This window comes from Microcaecilia unicolor, chromosome 10, assembly GCF_901765095.1.
Source record: "Microcaecilia unicolor chromosome 10, aMicUni1.1, whole genome shotgun sequence".
NCBI lineage: Eukaryota > Metazoa > Chordata > Amphibia > Gymnophiona > Siphonopidae > Microcaecilia > Microcaecilia unicolor.
Genome location: NC_044040.1, coordinates 26,580,393 through 26,602,502, shown reverse-complemented (window position 1 = coordinate 26,602,502; position 22,110 = coordinate 26,580,393). Strand labels below are relative to the sequence as shown.

Here is a 22,110-nt window from a genome sequence, read left to right as displayed (position 1 = left end):
ATCTAGCGGTAAAGGCTCACACGCTACATGAGCGGTGACCGGTCGGCGTGCGCCAACTGTCGATTACTGCTGGAAACGGCGCACATGGGAGGAAATAAATAATTTATCCAGGCATTGTGGGCGATGTGAAATTACCGCCAGGGGGGCACACTGGCCTGGCGGTATTCTCATTTGGGTACACGCTGCAAGTGCATAGAGCCTACCGCGGCTTAGTAAAAGGGCCCCCCCTTAAGCACTTATATACCACTTAGGCCTAAGCAGTTTACAGTTTAATTTACAGTTACTGTCAATGAAACTGTTTTTGAAGCGGTGTCTCCTCCTCTGCTGCATTACAAAATGTGATTCCCTATTGTAGTAATGGTGGAGATGAGGAAGCACACAAAGCAGAATCAGGCAGAGTCATGGCATGCCTAGACCTTTAAAAAACAGTAAAACTCTAAAATGAAAATTATGGAACGCACTGCCTAAACTCTTAAAATCAACTCAGAATCATCTAAACTTCAGGAAATTATTGAAGACCACCCTGTTCAAGAAGGCGTACCATCCAGACGTTACTTAGTTTATTTCTTATCTGTTCAGCAAAATTTATGGACCCTGATGTTTTTCCATTATCTTTTATTATCTTTGTTGCTTTAGACGATACGTTTACGATTAATTTTTTACTATGACATTGTTTAATGATATTATACTGAACTGTAGCCTACCCATGTTATTGTGCAAGCCACATTGAGCCTGCAACTAGTAGGAAAATGTGGGGTATAAATGTGTTAAATAAATAAATAAGCTGGCATTCAAATAATAATGCAAAGGTGAGAAAACACTTGACCAACTCCTGCTACTTTTGAAATGTTTTAATTTCAAACATAGAACTGTACTGAGTACTTCATTTGCGTGTCTTTCCCTCCAGCCTTTGCAGTAGATGTCTCAGTTGGTTGAAAGGCTTAAAGTTTTATTGTGGATGTTTCTAAGATCTTGGTGGGTTTGTAAGTGGAAATTTATTGCCATTGCTATTATTTTAGACTGAAAGGAAGGCAGAGGGTTTTCCTCAGTGACAGTGAACTGGAACCTTGCCACAGGACCACAAATGGCATTCATATTAAAATTGAAGTCTTTTAAGCAGTAGATACTTTGCAAAAAAAAAAAAAGAATTACAGATAGGGTAACCATACAGCTCAATGTCAAATGGAGCTAATATAGGGGGTCTTGGTTTTGTCCCGTTGCATGAATGGAGTTACAGTCCATATTTCCCCAAGTGGACAATCCAGATACTTGTGACCTGGATTGGCCCAATTACTGCCAGGTAACCCCTGTGCTAGAAAATCAGACCCGATTTCCTGTAGCTCTGGAAATGGCGTTTGCTGGGGGGTGAAACTAACACAGGTACCCGATTTGGGCCGGTGATAGTTCTAGGTTGCCACGCGACAACCCTTTACCTTAAGAAGGTATTAAAAGCACATTTATTTAGGTGTACTTTTCAAGGTTGGTTATCTGATTGAGTAATGAACATTATTAAGCTCAATTTGTTTTTTTGATCATGCATTGAACCTTTATATATTGGGCCTGGCAAATTAGAAAAATAGTAATTAGAAAGGTTGTTAATGCCTTTAACAGTGGAATGTCACGTCATGTTGTTGTTTTTAAAATTATTTTATTTTGTGGATTAATTTCTCTTTTATTATTCTTATGCATGTTTTATTGTAATCTGCCTAGAATTTTAGAAATAAATATATAATGAAATACGTAATCAATACATCGTAACACAAATTTACCAGGGTTAAGTAGGCAGTTACTCACATAAGAGCAGCAAATGAAAATGATCTTTCCTAGCACTGTCACCTATGGTGCAAAGGGGTCAGGGAGCCCAGGACCAGCAAGCAACCTAGCTTTACGGCCAAAATTTTGTACCTGCAAAGTCCAGGAGTGGCCGACCCCTGAATTTTCAAATGGAAACTCTGCAGCAAGTTTATTTTCAAGATTTGTCTGAGCTCTAAAAAAAAAAAAAAAAGTAAATTTGAAAGCACGTCGCTAGCATTTTCAACCCTGGATCTCTGTTGCACATTGTCGGGGCAGAATGCCCTGGTGCCGCTCAGCCCTTGAAATCCCTGAACTTGCTTATTTCCCTATACAGAATGACATCATTCCAAACCCGGGAGCTCACAGCACAGTACGGAGAGTCAGGAGACTACAGCACTGAACATTGTTCTCATTGTTACAGTCTTTCTTTACCGCCCCAGTGTTACATGAGGAACACTCCGGAATCATGCATCCTGTATTATGCTTCACTCGCCTGAATTCTGACCACAGTCACTAATTCTGAGCATCCTTAATAGCTTTGAGTGGGAAAGGGAGACATTTCTGCTGACGTGCCCTTTTGATTTTTTTGTTGGGGGAAGGTAGTATCAACATTCATTTTTACTGCTCTTCCCTGCTCCCAGCACCTGTATGTCCCTGAAGTCTATAATCAAAACTTAGGCTGCCTAAGAAGGAAAGTTTGGAAGGGGGAAAAGCTGGGAAGAGGAAGAGAAGAACCTGTGAATACGAAAAGCAGAAATATGCTGGATATGCTAGAAGAACAGAATGTGTGCACACGTGTGTGTATTTGTGGCAAAAGGCAAAACTGAGTGCCTATCAGGGGCATTTTCGAAAGAGAAGGACGCACATCTTTCGACACAAATCGGGAGATGGGCGTCCTTCTCTCAGGGTCGCCCAAATCGGCATAATCGAAAGCCGATTTTGGGCGTCCTCAACTGCAGTCCGTCGCGGGGACAACCAAAGTTCACGGGGGCGTGTCAGAGGCGTAGCGAAGGCGGGACTGGGGCGTGCCTAACACATGGGCATCCTCAACTGATAATGGAAAAAAAGAAGGGCGTCCCTAACGAGCATTTGGTCGACTTTACTTGGTCCATTTTCTTTCACGACCAAGCCTCACAAAGGTGCCCACACTGACCAAATGACCACCGGAGAGAATTGGGGATGACCTCCCCTTACTCCCCCAGTGGTCACCAACCCCCTCCCACCCTCAAAAAAAATGTTTTTACATTTTTTGCCAGCCTCAAATGTCATACCCAGCTCCATCACAGCAGTATGCAGGTCCCTGGAGCAGTTTTAGTGGGTGCAGTGCACTTCAGGCAGGCGGACCCAGGTCCATCCCCCCCACTCACCTGTTACACTTGTGCTGGTAAATGTCAGCCCTTCAAAACCCACCCGAAGCCCACTGTACCCATATGTAGGTGCACCCTTCACCCCTTAGGGCTATGGTAGTGGTGTACAGTTATGCGGAGTGGGGTTTGGGGGGGGGGGGGTTGGGGGGGCTCAGCACCGAAGGTAAGGGAGCAATTTCTGAAGTCCACTGCAGTGTCCCGCAGGGTGCCCAGTTGATGTCCTGGCATGTCAGGGGGACCAGTGCACTACGAATGCTAGCTCCTCCCATGACCAAATGCCTTCGATTTGGTCATTTTTGAGATGGGGGTCCTCAGTTTCCATTATCGCCGAAAACCGGGGACGACCATCTCTAAAGTCGACCTAAATGTTGAGATTTGGGCGTCCCCGACTGTATTATCTAAACGAAAGATGGACGCCCATCTTGTTTCGATAATACGGGTTTCCCCTCCCCTTCACGGGGACATCCTGCAAGGACGCCCTCAGGAAAACGTGGACGCCCCGTTCGATTATGCCCCTCCACGTGACACAAAGGCAGGCAGGCAGGCTACAGTTGAGGGGAGATGTCTGTGTATGCGTTGTACAAAAAAAAGTATTGGGTGGGGGAGGGGAACTTGGAACCCAGATAGTCAAGGATCAACTCAGGGAAAGAATGGGACAGGACTGGCTCTAGAAGTGGGTGACTACTGGCTCTCAGTATCTCAAAAGGGCAAAGAAGGAAGGAGAAGGAGCCTTGGATAGTGCACGTGATAAGACAAATTTGGAGGGGACCTTCCATCAGGCCCCCTCCAAATGAAGCACTTGAACAGATATATAACTCAACACTAGTAGTGTCAGCAGACTTCCAGAGATCAGGATGCATACAGTCAGTGGTGTAGCCACGGGTGGGTGGGGAGGTAGTGGTGCCCACCCGTTTTAGGCTTAGGCCCTCTCAAAATTGCTGCTCCTTCAGAGTGGCTGTCAGGGATCCACAAGCCTTGCCAGCCAATGACCTCCTCCAGGCCAGATCACTTGTAACCTAGGTAGCCAGGATCACTGCCCCTGGGCTGCCAGAATCGGCACCCCTGCCCCTACCCCCACAGAGGCTCAATTTTCAAGCATGTGCAGTGTCAGTGACCACTGAGGGAGTAAAGGGGTCATTCCTTTATTCCTCCAGTGGTCATCTGATCATTTATGACACTTTCTTGTGGCTTAGTCGTTATTAAAACATCTTAGTTTTACTCCTGGACCTTTTTGCTTTGTTCTATTATGACAGAAAAATGCCCCAAGTGCTAGGAACGCCCTAATCCCACCCCCAGCACACACACCCCCAACACACCTCCTTGTTATGTGGACATGCTGCAGAATAAAATGCAGATAAACATCTGCAAAATAGGCTATGAAAATAGCTATTCGAACATTTTGGCAAGCAAAATGTCCAAATGCTGCTTAATGCCACTTTTTAAGCATTTTTCTCTTTCAAAAATGAGCCCCTACAGTAACCTATGTAAACTTTGTAAGTCTATATGCTTTGAAAATGAACCTCATAAGCGAAAAAGGAGGAGCAGACCTCACGTAAACGTGAGCAACAAAACAAAACAGTGAGGTAGATCCAAGGAGGATATCAAAAGGTCTTTATTGGAAAACAGCTAAAGACGACCCGACACGGCCGTGTTTCGGAACACAAAAGGCCTGCCTCAGGGATCTAGGTGAATCTCTGATGTTGTGACAGGAATGCTAAACTGCGAGATTGTTGTGAAGGTTCTGAACATGAAATCCTTGTAATATCCTCAATAGGATAGAAGCGCTAAAAGCAGTGGCCGTCCAAACGGCGAGAGTGAGTGCCGCAAAATATTGCGAAATAGTTTGCTGCTGTGCCATATATCCTGACCGACTTTCAGAGACTCAGTCTTTTTCTGAATAGATTTTATCAGATAAACTGATGATGATAATTGGTTACATTACTCTGAACAGCATCTTATTCAGTAGTCCTGTATTGAAGGTTTAGTTATACTGAACCCCTTTAGAAAGATCATGCTGAGCCTAGAGATTTCCTTGTTAAGATTCAGTGAGAATGCATTCATATTTTATTATCTTGTCAGCCAGGAAAAAAAAAAAGACATTATGTTAATTTGCAAGAAAATGACATTGTGAGGCATACAAAAAGCAATTAATCTTAACAATGCACGTATGATCACATCCTCAAGGCTTACACTCTTGCTGGGAAGTTAGCCACACCCCACACGTGCCTGTTGTGAGTTCTTATCAGTGCCTTTAGTGATTTTTTGTGGAGGTTACAAGTCCAGAAGGTCTTCCCATAAGACATCAGTGGTGTATCACTCTAGAACTGGGGTTCTTAACCTTTTTGGTTCCTGTACCCCTTTAACTGATCATTGAAGCCCTCACACCCCTCTTCCTAAGCTATGTGTCCACTCTTAGCTGCTGGCAGGTCGCTACAATTACAGTAATGGAAAAATGTATTCTTACCTGATTTCCTTCAGTCCAGGGGTGTCCAAACTCAGCCCTCACCAGGTCGGATTTTCAGGATTTCCCCAATGAATATGCACGGGATTTATTTGTACACAATGGAGGCTGTGCATGCAAACAGATCTCATGCATATTTACTGGGGAAGTCCTGAAAACCTGGCTGGATTGTGGCGCTCAATGACCAAGTTTGGACAACCTTGCTTTCATCCCAAAGGATCAGTCCAGCCTGTCTAGCAGCAGAACAGTCATCTCCCTCAGCACCTGGGAACTTCTCCACAGGCAATGGATGAGAACCTGAGTGGTCATATTTTATTGAAAAAGCCCCTTCAGAATCATGAGAAGGGGGACGACGACGACAAATCTTCAATGCACCCTCAACTTCTTTTAAAAACACCTGCTCCTCAGGGTGAAGTTAAGAAGCAGCAGGAGGGTCAAAAACTTGCTGCCGTGCGAGTAGAAATGCCTGATGTAACAGTAAAACAAATTCAGGCGAAAAGGGCAAGGCAGAGGCATTAGTATCCAAACTGGGCTGTCTAAGAGCAGGCCCAGAGGAGGAGAAAGGCTGTGAAATCACCGGGAGAAGCGGCAAAGAAACTACCGCCGTTTCCAAGATGACTGCAGCAGCGTCACGAGTTGCGGCTGAAACAGGAGAGCCCGTCGAAACTGAGGAGTCAGTCTGCTCAGCCTGCCCCCAAACTAGAACCCAGTATCGGGTCAGAAAATAACTACCCCTGTCTACCCAAAGGTGTAGCACACATTGTACATTGGCCAGATGCTGTTCTCCAGCTCCCACAGACATTAAATTAAAGGAGTACTTACAGAAAGAAGAGTCAATCTGCCGGTTGGTTAGCCCTGAGGCACAAAGACAATAACTTCTCAAGCGGCTTAAGTGCTTCCTGCATTTTGCACAAACTCTTTGCTTTTTTAAAGGAGGCGACAAGGTAGAAAAAAGGGTGGTTGTGGGGGGGGGGGGGGGGGGGGAAGGGGAGGGACCTGTACCACCAGGTTTACACCCTAAAGCTTTCTAGCATCTCAACCCCAATTCTTCTAAACCTTCCAGGAAGGATAGGAGACCACAACAGGAACAGTCACAAAGCAGCACAGGAGCTGCTATCCACCTGCTGGAGAAAGAGAATACTGGCTGAGATTGGCTGCACAGTTCCGTATAAAGCACAGCTCATTAGTGCTATCTCCACCTGTTGGCAGACGGGCATAACCCATTAGTCTGGACTGATCCTTTAGTGATGTAATGAAAACACAGTTACACTACCAATAAGTGCCCTAATAACTGTATTCACTCTGTCTAGAAAGTTTCAATAAACTTCCTCAGATTTCAAGACCCTTCTCTGCACCCTGTTTGATCTCCTCCTGTACCCCATGCTCTAGAACTTGAACACAAACCCCCAAAATTCTAATAAGGGTGCCTTAAGTTGTTTGTGTTAATTTGACTGCATGGCCAAATTGCGCACACAACTGATTAACAAGCCTAACAGTGCCAATAATTATTACTTATCCAATTTGCAGCACTGATTGGCTTTAATTAAAATTTATACGCACTACTTTCTAGGCGTATTCTACAACATGATGCAACCGGAAAAGGGGCGTGGCCATGGGCATGGAATGGGCAGATTGTGGGTGTTTCAAAAAACCATACGCACAGGTATTTAGGCCTGGTTTTAGGTGGCCTAAATGGATGCGTCTAAATATTAGTCGCAAGAATGGCACATGAGCATATTCTATAAACTATGCCTTGGGGCAACCTAGCCAGTTAGGTTTTCAGGATACACACAATACACAATAAACTTCCTGAGCCCTTACGCCAAGCCCCCTCCCTACCCATCTTCAAATCCTTGCTCAAAGCCCACCTCTTCAATGTTGCTTTCGGCACCTAACTTTTATACCTTTCAGGAAATCTAGACTGCCCCTATTTGACTGACTGTACATTTGTCCTTTAGATTGTAAGCTCCTTTGAGCAGGGACTGTCCTTCTATGTTAAATTGTACAGCGCTGCGTGACCCTAGTAGCGCTTTAGAAATGTCAAGTAGTAGTAGTAGTAGTAGTACACATGCAAGAGTACAGCCCCTCTGTAATCCTTCTGAAACTATATGGAGAAAGACAGAATAAGAAACCGCTACTCAGAACAGACCAGTGGCGTAGCCAAGGGTGGGCTTGGGTGGGCCCAGGCCCACCCACTTTGGGTTCAGGCCCACCCAGTAACAGCATACCTATGATGTGGCTGGCAGGGATCCCCAAGCCCCACCAGCCGAAAACTCCCAACAAGTGTCCCTCCTGCATACCTTGTAAGTAGCAGACCTTCGCCTGCAGTGAGCAGTGACATACATACTGAGCAGTGTGTATTAGTTGCTGCTCGTTGCTGGTGAAAATCTGCTATTTAAAAGGTATGCGGGGGAGGGGGATGTTTGAGAGGCCATATGGCATGCAGGTGAGAGGAGAGACCAAATCACCTGTGGGACGGGGCGCGGTTCTTCTGCCCACCCATCTTGGGCCCAGGCCCACCGAAAATTGGGTGTCTGGCTACGCCCATGGAACAGACAACCCTCTATTGCCTGCCTCTGCCATGACACATTGGTTACGTTACCTTTCCAAAGCATAGCTAGAATCTAGCCTAGCTAGAAAGTACATGACGAAGCTAGCCTAGCTAGAAAGTATCTGAAATGAAAAGAAAATGAAGTACAGACTGATATCTCTGTCTATATGAAATGGACGAACATACAGTTAAGGAATAGATTATTGTTAATTAAGCGAAGAAACCCTAAAACAAAGTAGCCAGGGTAAGGCACATTGATTTATCTGACGGAGTTAAATGAGCTAAGCATATCTCGGTAAGTATGGAAAATACTACGGACAATGGAGCAGAACAAGAGAAATTTTCAGACATAAGAACAGCCTTTCATTTACTCCAAATCAATTTACGGAAATGTTAAGAGTGATAATGAAAAGACCTGAAGGGTGATCTGAATGAATTTAGTTCTCATTCTTTTCACATAGAGGCAGTGACGACAGCCTTACAATAAGGAACAAAGGCGCCAAATATCAGGCAACTGATTGAAAGGTTCCAAAGTGCAAAAATAATTAAAAGGTACACGGTATAAGCAAGTTAAACAAAATCAACAGTGTGTTCCAGGAAAGAAATAATGTTAATTTTCAATGACAGGCTGAATTGCATCATTGCAGTGAATATCCATAAAACATCTACGGCTAAGAGAACTTAGAAACGCAATCATTCATAAGAACATAGCAGAGAAGAGTATCAGCAAATATCCCCATGGTATATGCCCAGGGTTGTCTAAACAGGGAGTAAGGAGAAATTAGATCTTATCTGCTAATTTGCTTTCCTTTAGTCCCTCCGGATCAGTCCAGGAACTGACTGGTGGGTTGTGCACTCCTTCCAGCAGGTGGAGACTGAGAATTCTGACTCTAGAGAGCCAATAAGAGCCCTGGCCAACTAGCCTCAGATTCAGTATAAAGTAACAAAGAAGGAGAAGAATAGAGAAAGAAATCCCCCCCCCCCCCCCCGTGCCACCGGCTTTCTGAGCAGCCGCTCTATGTAAATTATAATGCAGTAAAGGCAAGACGACGACGACACCCCTGTGCCAGTCAGCCAAAGAATAACTCAATGGTTTATGTACTATATTCTCTTTGTTTGTTTTTTTGTTTTTTTAATGTTGCCAAATCGCAAACCACACAACAGCTCTAATAATGAATCAAAACCGTAGCCCACAACGAGAACACACTCTTTCATACTATTTACACAGACCTGGGTGGGATCTGGACCAGTCCGGAGGGACTTAAGGAAAGCAAATTAGCAGGTAAGATCTAATTTCTCCTTCCTTAGCGTCCCTCCGGACTGGTCAAGGAACTGACTGGTGGGAAGTAACAAAGCAGTAATCCTAAGGGAGGGACCCCAGCAATCCTGCCGTGAGAACCGTTGCACCGAACACCGCTTCTTGACGGAACTGCACATCCAATCTGTAATGCTTCAAGAATGAATGCAAAGACGACCACGTTGCTGCCTTATAAATGTCCAAAGGAGGAACCAAAAAACGTTCCACCCAAGAAGCTGCTTGCCCCCTAGTAGAATGAGCTTTGATCTAACCTTACGCACCTCAGGAACTGCGGATTGATCTTCTTCAAAATGCAAAGTGTCCACCATTAAGGAAATGAGTTCCTTGAGATCCCCCTTGTGGAAAATACGAACCACCGATGGATCGTCCCCTGGGAAAGAAGTATCCATTCCTGCTTCAGCGGAAGCCAAGTCCTCCAACTGTGACTCATCCAACACATCCATTTCTTCCAACGCGGACATCTCCAAATCCTGATCTGAAGCCTGATCTTCCTCAAGGTCCCCGGATTCTCTAACTCTTTTTTTGCAGGAATCCGATGTCTGGGAGCAGCATCACCCGAAGGAACCGAAGGTACCAAAGGAGAGCCCGTCTGCTTTAAGAGAAAAGCCTGGTACATTTGAAGAACGAATTCTGGAGGGAAACCTCCCTCCTGCACACCTCCTGAAGAGGGAAGCACTGCAACAGCCTGCCAAGCTGATTTAACTAAAGACGCAGAAGGTATTTCCTCTAAAGAGGCAGGCGCTGACAAAATGGCCGCCATTCCTGCCAAAATGGGAGCGCGACCCGAATCTGACCGGTGTGGAGACCGCACCTCAGAAGAACCCAAAGAAGGCTCAATCGGCCCCGCTGGAACTGAAAAAAACCGCTGTAACAGCAATCTCTGCCATCTCCAAGGCGGTGCAGCATTTGCAAGCGCCGGAGGTTCCCACCCCCCGACACTGACATACCAGGCAACAGCGCAACTTTTCAGCCATTGCGCCCCCACAGCTCCAGTTTTTGGTTTTTTTTTTGTTTTGTTTTTTAAGAAGAACAACCCGACGCTGAGTCAAAAAGGTCTCTCTATAAAGCACCCGAATCGCGCCCCACCAGAGTTGCTGTGCTGTTCGTTGTGCAAAAATAGTCCTTTTTTTAAACATGGTTGCCTCTCCTTAAGCTACAGTACTGTTCCTCCAAAGAGACTGAGCTCTCCCCAACAAACAACTATAAATAGAAACGCCAGGGAATCACAGGAGGAAGAATGGGTGAGGGACCGTTACATCCCAGGTGTAGCACCCCAATGCTGACTGAAGTGTGCACCGCACCCAGTCACTAGAAGCCTAAACCACAGGGCACAGAGAAAGAAACACAGCCTCTGCACTGCTATAAGATTTTTTTTTTTTAATAGAAAGCCGAATAACAGAGATAAAGAGAGGAGACTAAAGGGCTCACCTCCTTCCACCTGCTGGAGACTGAGATTACTGAATCTGAGGCCAGTTGGCCAGGGCTCTTATTGGCTCTCTAGAGTCAGAATTCTCAGTCTTCACCTGCTGGAAGGAGTGCACAACCCACCAGTCATTTCCTGGACTGGTCCGGAGGGACGCTAAGGAAGAAGGATAATATGGGGGTCAACCCCTTCAAGAATTTGCCTTTATTTTGGGAAAAAGGATATGTCTCAAATTATGTGTGACTAGTAAAAAAGCCCCGTTTCTGATGCAAATGAAACGGGGGCTAGCAAGGTTTTCTTCAGAGTGTGCATGTGGGAGTGTCCCTGCCCTCTGCCCTCTCTCCCTTCCCCTCCCCCCTCCGAGTCCAGTCCTTCAGTGTTAAGTTTCCTGCTGTGCTGTGTTACAGAGAGAGTGAGGGCATCTCTCTCCTCCCCCTCTGAGTCCTTCACTGTTACAGAGAGAGGGATTTCGTGCTGTGCTGTTTTCCTTCACTCATGGGGAAACCGGATATCTCTGGCGCTTCACACTTCCGGCTGGAGGCTTCATAGAACGCTGTGGTTGCCTTTTATATATATAGATATTATATAGGTATAACTTTGGTAGAAATGATAATGCTTTTACATTGATTACCACGGTTATGTTTGGAAAGGTATTTTCCCGCTGTTACAGAACTGCTTATTTCACCTTCCCTTGGATTTCAGCATAGGAAAGGCATTCAGAGCCCTTTCCATGTATTGAAAAATGGATTTTGCCCACAGAACTGATGGCATTGAATACTGCTCAGTTTATTCACTTCTAAAAGTAAGTGACCATACTTTTACCTACAAAAGTCTGGAGGCATTCCCAGGTGTGGAACGAAAAGGATACACACAGGGTAAAGATTTGTAGTTCATTTGTGGTTTGGGATATTTTTCCAGTGTGTTTCACATATTCATTTTAATAAAAAAAATATTTTAATGCGTATTCAAACTTTTTCACATAAGCTTATCAACTTAATACACATTAATTCATAGCTAACACCCACTAAATCAATTTAGCATGCTCCAAATTTTTAAGCCATCCTAATAAAATGAATACAAGCTAATACACAGCTGTAAGAGATGAGCAACACACACAGGCTTGATTATTCAAACCTGTGTGTTGTTTCTCTGCGGGTAACTTTTCAATCCAACACGAATATCTCTGCAGATAATTTTTCCCCACTGACAATGATCAAAGTGCTTCGATTATTAGTGCAGACTTTGGCGCCTTTGATTACTGCCCCTAGATCCCTAAACCTTTATGCACCAAAAATGCGTACACACCCTCCCCCCCCACCCCAGCCAGTCTGATTTTCAGAGTATCCCTAATTAATTTGTATGAAACATATCTGCAGGCACTGGATTCAAAACCAGGTTGCTGTATGCCTATACTTCTTATGGGTTTTAGAACCCTACGGTCTTCTTTTGTTTCACTTCCCAAACAATTGTTCTGCACTGCTTTTTGGAACGTTATGCTAACATCTGAATGCCTGAGAGGTTGGAATGTGGGCCTTATAATCTACAGAGAACTAAGCAAAGTGTATACCGCTTACTTCTATATATGTCTTGGCAGATTTGGCTACTTGATTTTCCTCTTTCTCTCCTTTTTGTTTTAATTATATGCATAAAGCGCTGCTATTAAGGCATTTGATGCTTTTAGAAGGTTGAACTCAATAAGAACTGGGTCATCTACCATACGGCAGAGCATGCCAATTGAGAAAGCAAATGAGGGTCAGGGAGACATCAACACCGAATGCTTAATCACAGTTTTGGTGGTTCATGTGTGAGTTAACAAAGACAACGGATAAGGAACTAAAGGAGTTTTCAGTCAAGGATATTGCAGAGATCACAAAGGATCAACAATGAAAAATAGAGACCTGACGACAAAATATGGGTGGCAGGCAGTCTGGTGGGAAAAAGAGAAGGTATTTCTTTAATGGCAACACAGGTGAGGTAGATTCCTAACACAGGGGTCCTTTTACAAAGGTGCGCTGAAAAACGGCTTGCAGTAGTGTAGGTGCGGTTTTTGGGCGCGCACCGATCCATTTTTCAGTGCGCCTGTAAAAAAAAAAATGCTTTTTTAAAATTTTTGCCGAAAATGGACATGTGGCAAAATGAAAATTATTTTGGGCCTGAGAACTTACCGCCAACCACTGACCTAGCGGTAACCGGGCGGTAATGACCTACAAGCGCCCAATGCCACTTGACGCGCGTCTGTCACGCACGTCCGAAAATAAAAAAAAAATATTTTGATGCACTTATTGGACTCGCACCAAAAATGAAATTACCGCAAGATCCACGTGGTAGTCAGGCGGCAACTCCATTCTGGCATGCGCTGGGCGCATGTAGGTGCTTACGCGGCTTAGTAAAATGGCCCCACAGAGCATTACTTAAGGCAGAAGGTGTCAGGTTCCCCAAATGGCTGAAGATGGATTGGATGGCATATATGCTGAAAGCAGACAAAATAATCAACATCGTTCTCATGACATGATACTATACACAGGCATTCCTCTTGGAATATTGTAACATACGTGCATGCTTCTACTTGTTAGTTTATTAATAAATTGTGACCTTATCTAACCAAATTTACACAAGAAAATTTTTATTATTGTTGAAAGTTGGCAGAAGCTGAAGACAAGGCATTTCTGGGAAGTTAGCCAGGAGACAACACTTCCCTAGGATATCCCGCCCATCCCTTCCTCCTTTGAGGAACAATGTAATATCTGGTTCTTGGCCCACTGGAGGCCAGGGGCTATGTTAGGTGGTATATTTAATGCCAGGTCAAGATAGCCAAGTCATCTGGCCCAGCTGGTTTCTTCTTATTTGTGACCATCTCTGGGAAAAGGTGACTAAAGTCACCGGAAACAAAAAAAAAAAAAATTAAGTTTTAATGAATTCTGTTATTGCAAACAATTTGTAATACAACAGTCCAAACCCCACCCTTTTATATTAAAAAAATTAAAATGTTAAAGAAGTTCAAACATGTAACTTTTGCAGACCGCTTATGGACTCATGACATTAAAAAGAAAAATTGGCCATTCTCCGTATTTGTTACTTTAGTCAACTTTTCCCAGAGACAGTCACACTGGAAAGATAAAAGCACCAGAAACCATGGTGCTCATATCCAAAGCTATCTGAGAAATATCTTTGGGGTCCTTTTACGAAGCTGCGGCAAAACGGGGCGTACGCTGGCATCGGCGAGTGTTTTTGATGTGCACCAAGGTCCCCTTATACAGCAGTGGGTAAAAGGCAGGTCTTTTGGGGGGGGGGGGGGGGTTCAAGAAATGGCCATGTAGCAAATGAAGCACTTGCCACACGGCCACTTTGTGGGGGAGCACTTACTGCCACCCATTGAAGTGGCTGCGCTAACCCGATGGTAACCGATTACCGCCGGGTACATACCAGTGCTACAAAAATAAAAATATTGTTGTAGCGCCGGATATGAAGCACGCTGGGGGTGGGAACTACCGCCGGGTTGCTGTGGTAGCCCGGTGGTTACTTCCCTTTTAGCGAGCAGTTAAGTCTATGTTGGATTTACCGCCGCTTTGTAAAAGAACCCCTAAGAGCCCAACGAAGGCCTTTGACACTGTAGTGGTGGCAGAAATGCTTCTGATAGAAACAAAGACCCCCCCCCCCCCCCCCCCCGTTTTACTAAGGCGCGCTCACGTTTTTAGCGCTCGCTAAAATCGGGTGCACGCTACACGTTAAGAGACGCCAATGCATTCCTACGGGCGTCTCTAATGTTTAGCACGTGCCCAATTTTAGCACGCACTAAAAACATGAGCGCGCCTTAGTAAAAGACCCCCCCCCCCCCCCCAAAGTATGGCAGTTTTACAAGGATTTCAACCTAAAAAGGCAAAGGTACCTGCAACACTGAACAACCGGCATCTGAATAAAACAACCACAGAAAAACCCACCAGATCTCTGCCAACTAACAGGTCCCAAAGCACAAGCATGATAGCATGCTGCTGAAACTCTGCTTTAGAAAGACAATTAGCTCTGCAGAACAGTGCCCGGTGAGCCCAACCAAGACCCAATCCAATGACAGAAAAGCTGCTGCCAAATTCATCGTGCCCGGAGATGAAACTTCCAAGAGATGCACAGAATCAGTGATAATCCGAGAGGTTAGGGATGATAAGGGAAAGATGATCATCAAGTAGCATCACAAGAAAGAATATCAGATTTTAAAAAAAACGTCTCTAAATAAAATCCACTTTAAACAACAACAAAAACAGGTGCTTGTTTAAGAGATATTATTTAAAGAGGTCCTTTTATTAAGCTGAGTTAGGCACTAACACACGCCTGCAGTAACCGTGAAAACTGCACACACAAACTTTGTGCTCAGCTGTGTACCTACCTCAGATGCCACCTGAAGCAGAGCACCCCCTCCTCTGAGCAAGGGGGTACACGGAACAGGCGCGAGGCTGTCAGCTCTGCCGGTCTCCCGCCCCAGAATAGGAAGTTGACGTCAGAGGAGGCAGGGGATCAGCAGAGCTGACAGCCAAGCCTGCTCTGTGTACCCCCTTGCCGTGTGCACCTGGGGTGAACCGCCCCACCCTTGGTACACCAGAGCATATGCTAAAATAATTTTTCTAATTTTCTTTTGAGGGGGCATGTCAGGGGCAGAGAGTGGGCATTCCTGTGATAAACCAGAACCATATAATAAACTCCCCCCCCCCCCACCCCCCAAAAAATAAGTTTAAGTCCAATAGTCACCAAAAGAAAAAATCTCTAAGGTCCCCCACGCACAATCTCAACTTTCTCCAAAATCTTGTCCTGCATGCTTTTCAACTCTTGGCGCACTTCTATAAAATAGCATTTAAAACCTCAAGATATGCTGTGGAGAGAAGGCAGCCCCCCCCCCCCCTTGATGTTCAGCCACCGACTGCAAGGACTCCAACCCAGACAGGGAATCAGGACCTGGGTATGCATGGCATGAGGAAGGTTTGGGTCCCAGTTTATGGGGGACCTTACCACCCTCCTTAGTAGCAGATTTAGTACATGGGAAGCCATAATATCATCTCTCTAACACTTCTGAAGCACAGGAAAGGCTAAGGCAAAGGCAGATGGCAAGGGATTAAGGGCCAGATGCACTAAACCTAACGAGCCCACAACTTGCATTTTAAACTGGTTCCAGCCAGTTTAAAACGCAAGTAGTTTACCGGGGGCATGCACTAAGGGCATTTTCCCTGTCACGGTAGCAGGCAACGAAAACGGAATGCAAATTATTCAAAAGCTATTATAATGAGCTGCACTACCGTTGCAGCCCATTATAATGAGATGCACTACCGTTTTTCCGATTCCCTTACCGTAGGAACCCTAACGGGAGGTTTGCACCTCTCGTTAGGGCTCCTGTGAGGGAATCGGAAAGGAAAAGGGCCCCCCAAAAAAGGTAAAAAAGAAAAAAAAAGCAGCGAGCGCATGTGAGGGGCGTCCTTTATGGACGTACTCTCCCTGCACTTCTGAGGGACGTCTTTTTTTTTGCCGTTTTTCGCTCTGCCAGCGCTCGTGACTGAGGCGGGTTTCCCCCCCCCCCCTTCTATTTTGTCTTCGCCGCGCCACTTACCCCTCCACAGCAAAATTCTTCTATTTTCCTCGGTTGCCGGAGAATCAGGACGTCCCTTTCAATTATGCACCTCTTCCTGGTCTCTTCAGCCAATCAGAGCGCGTTTAGCTGACACCAGCCAGCTAAACGCGCTTTGATTGGCTGAAGAGACCAGGAAGAGGTGCATAATCAAAAGGGACGTCCCAATTCTCCGACTGGCAACCGAGGAAAATAGCGAATGCAAGTGAGCTACAACGAGTAGCTCATTTGCATTCCCTATCGTTGATGCATTCCCGATCCCTACCGATTCGCTATGGAATCGGTAGGGAACGGGAATTACCGACGACTTTAGTGCATCTGGCTCTAAGTAAATTAGGTTAATGAGGAATCAGGAGATCAGGGATCAGGTTGCCATCCTGAGCCGTGAGGTCACTTCCTCTCCTCCACGGATGTTGTTTTGACACAGGAACCAGAACCGCCCGTGTGCGTTTTGCACAGTGTATTTTTGATTGGCATTTATTTCCAAACATCTATGACATTTGCAGTGCGTCTTCCTTCTAAATGCTTTTTTTTTTTTTTTGGTGTATTTTCGAATATCAGAAAACGTTTATTTCTTTTTTCCACATTTTCTGATACTTGTTTATTTTGCCATTTGAATGTCATATCAAAAATGCCCCTCTAAACTAAACATAGTGTTCCTTTAACAAAGCCACGCTAGTGATTCTGGCGCGGCAAATGCGACAAAGTCCATTCAAATTCCTATGGGCTTCTTCACATTTGCCACACCAAACTCGCTAGCGCAGCTTTGTAAAAGGGGCCCATAATGAAACAATGACATGAAAAGCCTTATTATATTCTAAATATATTTAATGTATGCTATGCTGCAGCCAGTGGCTTCCAATTTCAAGCAAAGGTTAATATTTTACAAATCTGCAAATTTAGCAACAGCATGAAGGAAAAACATGAGGAGTGACAAACCTAAAAGGATGTCTGATTACCCTATTTTAAAGTTATAGCATAAATTTAAGCAACCTAAATACATTACTTTCTTATGCATTATTCTTAGTTATGTATTCATATACTGTTTATTGTAAGCCACATTGAACTCAAACTTGTTTGGAATAATGTAGGATATAAATGACACAAATAAATAAATAAATAAACTCAGACATCAAGCATGCAACCACTCATTGAGAGGTATAATCGAACGCCCATCTCCATGTCCGAAAACGGGTACGTGAAGAGGGGGGCAGACCCTATTTTGGAAAAAAAATGGACGTCCATCTTTTTTTTCAGTAATACGGTTTGTGCCAGTCAAATGCATTGGATTTGTGCGGATTTGAGCTGGGCGGTTTCGTTTTTCAGCGATAATGGAAACCGAAGGCGTTCAGCTAAAAAAACGACCAAATCCAAGGCATTGGGTCGTGGGAAGGGCCAGGATGCGTAGTGCACTGGTCCCCCTCACATGCCAGGACACCAACCGGGCACCCTAGGGGGCACCTGTAAAACGTAAAAAAAAAAAAAAGTAAAATACCTCCCAAGTCCATAGCTCCCTTCCTTTGGGTGCTGAGCCCCTCAAATCCCCCCAAAACCCACTACCCACAACTCTACACCATTACCATAGCCCTAAGGGGTGAAGGGGTACCTACATGTGGGTACAGTGGGTTTTGGGGGCAGTCTGGAGGGCTCCGATTTACCACCACAAGTCGAAAAGGTGGGGGGCGGGGGGAATGGGCCTGGGTCCACCTGGGTGAAGTCCACTGCACTAACAACTGCTCCAGGGACCTGCATACTGCTGTCATGGAGCTGGGTATGACATTTGAGGCTGCCATACAGGCTGGAAAAAAGGTTTTTCAAGTTCTTTTTTTTTGGTGGGAGGGGGTTAGTGACCACTGGAGGAGTCTGGGGAGGTCATCCCCAATTCCCTCCGGTGGTCATCTGGGCAGTTGGGGTACTTTTTTGGGACTTGTTCGTGAAAAAAAAAAAGGGTCCAAAAAAAGTGACCCAAAATCGCGGTAAAACCGCCTTTCTTTTTTCGATTATCAGCTGAAGGCGGACATCTCTCCTCGGCCGATAAACACGCCCAGTCTCGCCTTTACCACGCCTCCGACACGCCCCCGTCAACTATGGTCGTTCCTGCGACGGAGTGCAGTTGAAAACGCCCAAAATCGGCTTTCGATTATACCAATTTGGTCGCCCACTTGAGAAAGACGCCCATCTCCCGATTTGGGTCAAAATATGGGCGTCTTTCTCTTTCGAAAATAAGCTGGATTGTGTCCCAAGCCTGTAACAATCAATATGTTTTTTTTTCTCTAGAATACCAGCCTGGACTGTAGTGGAGTGAAGGAGTAGCCTAGTGGTTAGTGCTCTGGGCTTTGATTCTGGTGAACTGGTTTGATTCTCACTGTAGCTTCTTGTGACTCTGGGCAAGTCGCTTAGGGGTCCTTTTACTAAGGTGCGCTGAAAAATGGTCTGCGGTAGTGTAGGTGCGGGTTTTGGGAACACAGGCAGAATCATTTTTCAGCGCACCTGTAAAAAAAGGCCTTTTTTTTTTTTTTTTTTTGCCGAAAATGGATGTGTGGCAAAATGAAAATTGCAGAGTGTCCATTTTGGGTCCAAGACCTTATCGCCAGCCATTGACCTAGCGGTAAAGTCTCACGTGGTAACCGGGCGGTAATGACCTACGCGTGCCAAATGCCACATGGAGCGCGTCCGATATACGCGCGGCAGAAAAGAAACATTATTTTTTGGCCACGCGTATCGGACGCGATTCAAAAATGAAATTATCTCTAGAGCCATGCGGTAGCTGCGCAGTAACTCCATTTTGGCACACAGGTGCGTAGACGCTTATGCGGCTTAGTAAAAGGGCCCCTTAACCCTCTTGCCCCCAGATGCAAAATAAGTACCTGCATATAATATGTAAACCACTTTGACTGTAACCACAGAAAGGTGGTATATCAAGTCCCATTCCCTTTCCTAACATGGCTAAAACATGCAACCTCAGCACTTGGTATGCCAAAACAAAGTTTGTCACCCTACAGTACCCAAGTCCACAGAAAAGCAGTCCTCTACATTTTCCAGCACTTTTCTGGGGCAGAATGTTTTTGTTACCCAGTCATCTGTGGCTCTTTGTTCCTTAGAAACCCTGTGCCTCCCTGTTTCCCTATGCAAAAATTACATCATGCAAAGCCAGGGAGCTCACAGGACAGTACACAGGGTCATGAGACTACAGCACAGCACATTGTTCTCTTTGTGTTGTTCTCGATTCACGGTTTGAGCGTTACAAGAGGAGCCCTGCAGAATCTGGCCTTTTGGAAACCAGTCACTAACTTGACCATCACTGCTGATGCTGCTCAGGGCAAAGGGATGCACACCTTATGCCAGTGTCTGACTTTATTCGCACCAAAACAAAAGAAATTCAGTTATTCTAAAAATGAAAATAAAAGCTAGTGTTCCTCTTCTTTTCATTCAAAGCTGACAGGGTGCAGAATTTTGCGTGTGTTTGTGGAAGTGTTGCCGTACACATTCCACAAACACACACACACTCCCCTTTAAAAATCCAGCCTGGTTCCACATGCACTGCATATTTTACGAAAAGTTCCTAAGTAGTAGCTGTTAAGACCGTCATCTGATTTGTTGGATTCTTTCCAACCTGTGCAAAGGAGCTTCCCACTGCCCAGCCCTGCACCACCATCCTGTGCTTGCAGAGTGGGCAGAGAGGTTCTGCCCTGCCCCCCTGTCCCCCAGCTACCGATGCCGTCCACCACCCCTATGTCAAAAGTGTCCGCGAGTTCCTTGCACACCGTTAGCAGCCCCTCTTCCCGTCCAAATCCTTTCACTGACGCACATTAAATTCCCCTCCATCGCTGCGCCCCTCCCCCAAGTCCCTCCAACAAAAACTAGAGCTGCCCCTCACCCCAAAGTTACTTCTCAGCCTACCTTCCACCACCCCAAGCCCATGAGACTATTAAGAATGCTCTAGGCAGTCTCTCCCTCTCTCAGCCAGGCAACCAGCACAGAAAGCCAATGCAGAATGGTGACATCTCCCATCTCACCTTGTTTGACACATTTGAACCTGATGGGATCCTTGCAGTGCTTGATGACGGCCAGCACGTCCCGGGTGGTGAGGCCAGCCACGGGGGTCTCGTTGACCTCGAGCAGCAGCTCCTCGGGGACCAGCTTGCCACACTGATAGGCCACCTTGCCGGCTCTCACCTCCCCCAGGTGGGGGAACTGCCCGTTCTCCGCGCCCCCTTTCAGCTCGAAGCCCAGCTCCCCTTCCGCGTTCCTGTCAACCACGCTCTCGTGGACTTTGCTAGTCCAGTGGTTTTTCTTCTTCAGGCTCTTGGACATCGCCGTGGGGCTGAGCTTTTTTTTCCCCCGCGGAGGTTGGCCCGTCTTGGAGTCGCTGCAGCTGGACGCTCTCGTGTCAGCCTGTCTGTCAGCGGCTGAAGTGTGGGGCTGGCCGTGCAATGCATTAAAAAAAAAAGAAGGAAAGAAATCAGTGGATGTGTGATTGCATGTGAGGGCGATGGGCTGCTGTACGTAAGAGACGTCGTTACTTAGTAGCTCCCCATGTGGGAACTGCTGCAGCTGGAGCGGCGTTTGTATGCGTGCGTGCGCGCGTGTGTGTGTACAGTAACTGGCGGCGGGGGAGGATGGGGGGTGGGGGCTGGCTGCCTGCTCCGCTCCCCCATCCCCCTCAGCCTGACCCGGTAGTGAAGAGTGAGAGAGAGGCTCTGCCTCTGCTGTGCAAGGCTGTTGTTGTGCGTCTCCTCCGTGCGCTTGGCAACCGCGCGGGCAAGGCGTGCGCGAGAGCAGCAGAGCGGGCTTTAGCGCTGCTGCTGCCAAGCGATGGACTGATGCTTTCGCGTTCTCTGGGGGGGGAGGGGGCGGGTTGCGTCTCGAGACTGTATTGAGCGTCAGGAAAAAAAAAAAGTGGGTCACGCTGCCTTGGTTGATGGACGAGAGTTGTTAGAGATTGCATATTATTAAATTCATCGCCACTTAACGGTATAGGATAAAGGACATGGGTGAAAGCGTTTAGCAGCCGTATGGGGGAACGAAAGACATCGTGCAGCGCTTTGTATACATTGTTACTAAATACCTGCGGTTTTGGAAAGTGAATATAGAGACATTGGAAACAAAAAGCATCTGTGCTTGAAGATAACTTCTGTATTTATTCCCTTACCCCCTCTACATATTTTACCAATTCGTACTGGATTCCTGGGTAAAATTCCAGTCATTTAACGGCATGTTGATGGCATATTTTGGATCCATTCCTTTTTAAAATAGGATAAAGTGCTGTGTTTTTCACAACGTTTGTTAACGTTTGAGTGACTGCGCTTCCTTCAGTTTTAATCTATTGTTTTTTCAATCAGGATGGCAAAATCCTAGATCTGTAATGGGCTTATTCTAGTACTGAGAACTATGACGCTATTAAAGTGAACAAAATAAATTATTTTTTTTTAATATAAGTTTTATACACCATTATTTTTACACAATAGTTCACAATGTCATAAAATACACTATAAGATCGAAAATAATAGATTCAAGAAAAAGACTGAAATTACAATTGTTAAAATAAGAAACTTTCATTGACAGTTAACAAAACTTAATGTGGAAACAAA

The 22,110-nt window shown here is 45.6% G+C and overlaps 1 protein-coding gene across 1 annotated transcript in view; it reads right to left on the bottom strand.

The window, feature by feature from the left end:
* MAGI2 (membrane associated guanylate kinase, WW and PDZ domain containing 2) overlaps positions 1-21,051 on the bottom strand; it is a 1,230,330-nt gene extending 1,209,279 nt beyond the window's left edge. The window contains exon 1 of the mRNA XM_030216294.1: positions 20,536-21,051. Coding sequence (XP_030072154.1) covers positions 20,536-20,833 — 298 coding nt within the window. The 5' untranslated portion in view covers positions 20,834-21,051. The remainder of the gene's footprint in view (positions 1-20,535) is intronic.
* Positions 21,052-22,110: the final 1,059 nt, after the last annotated feature.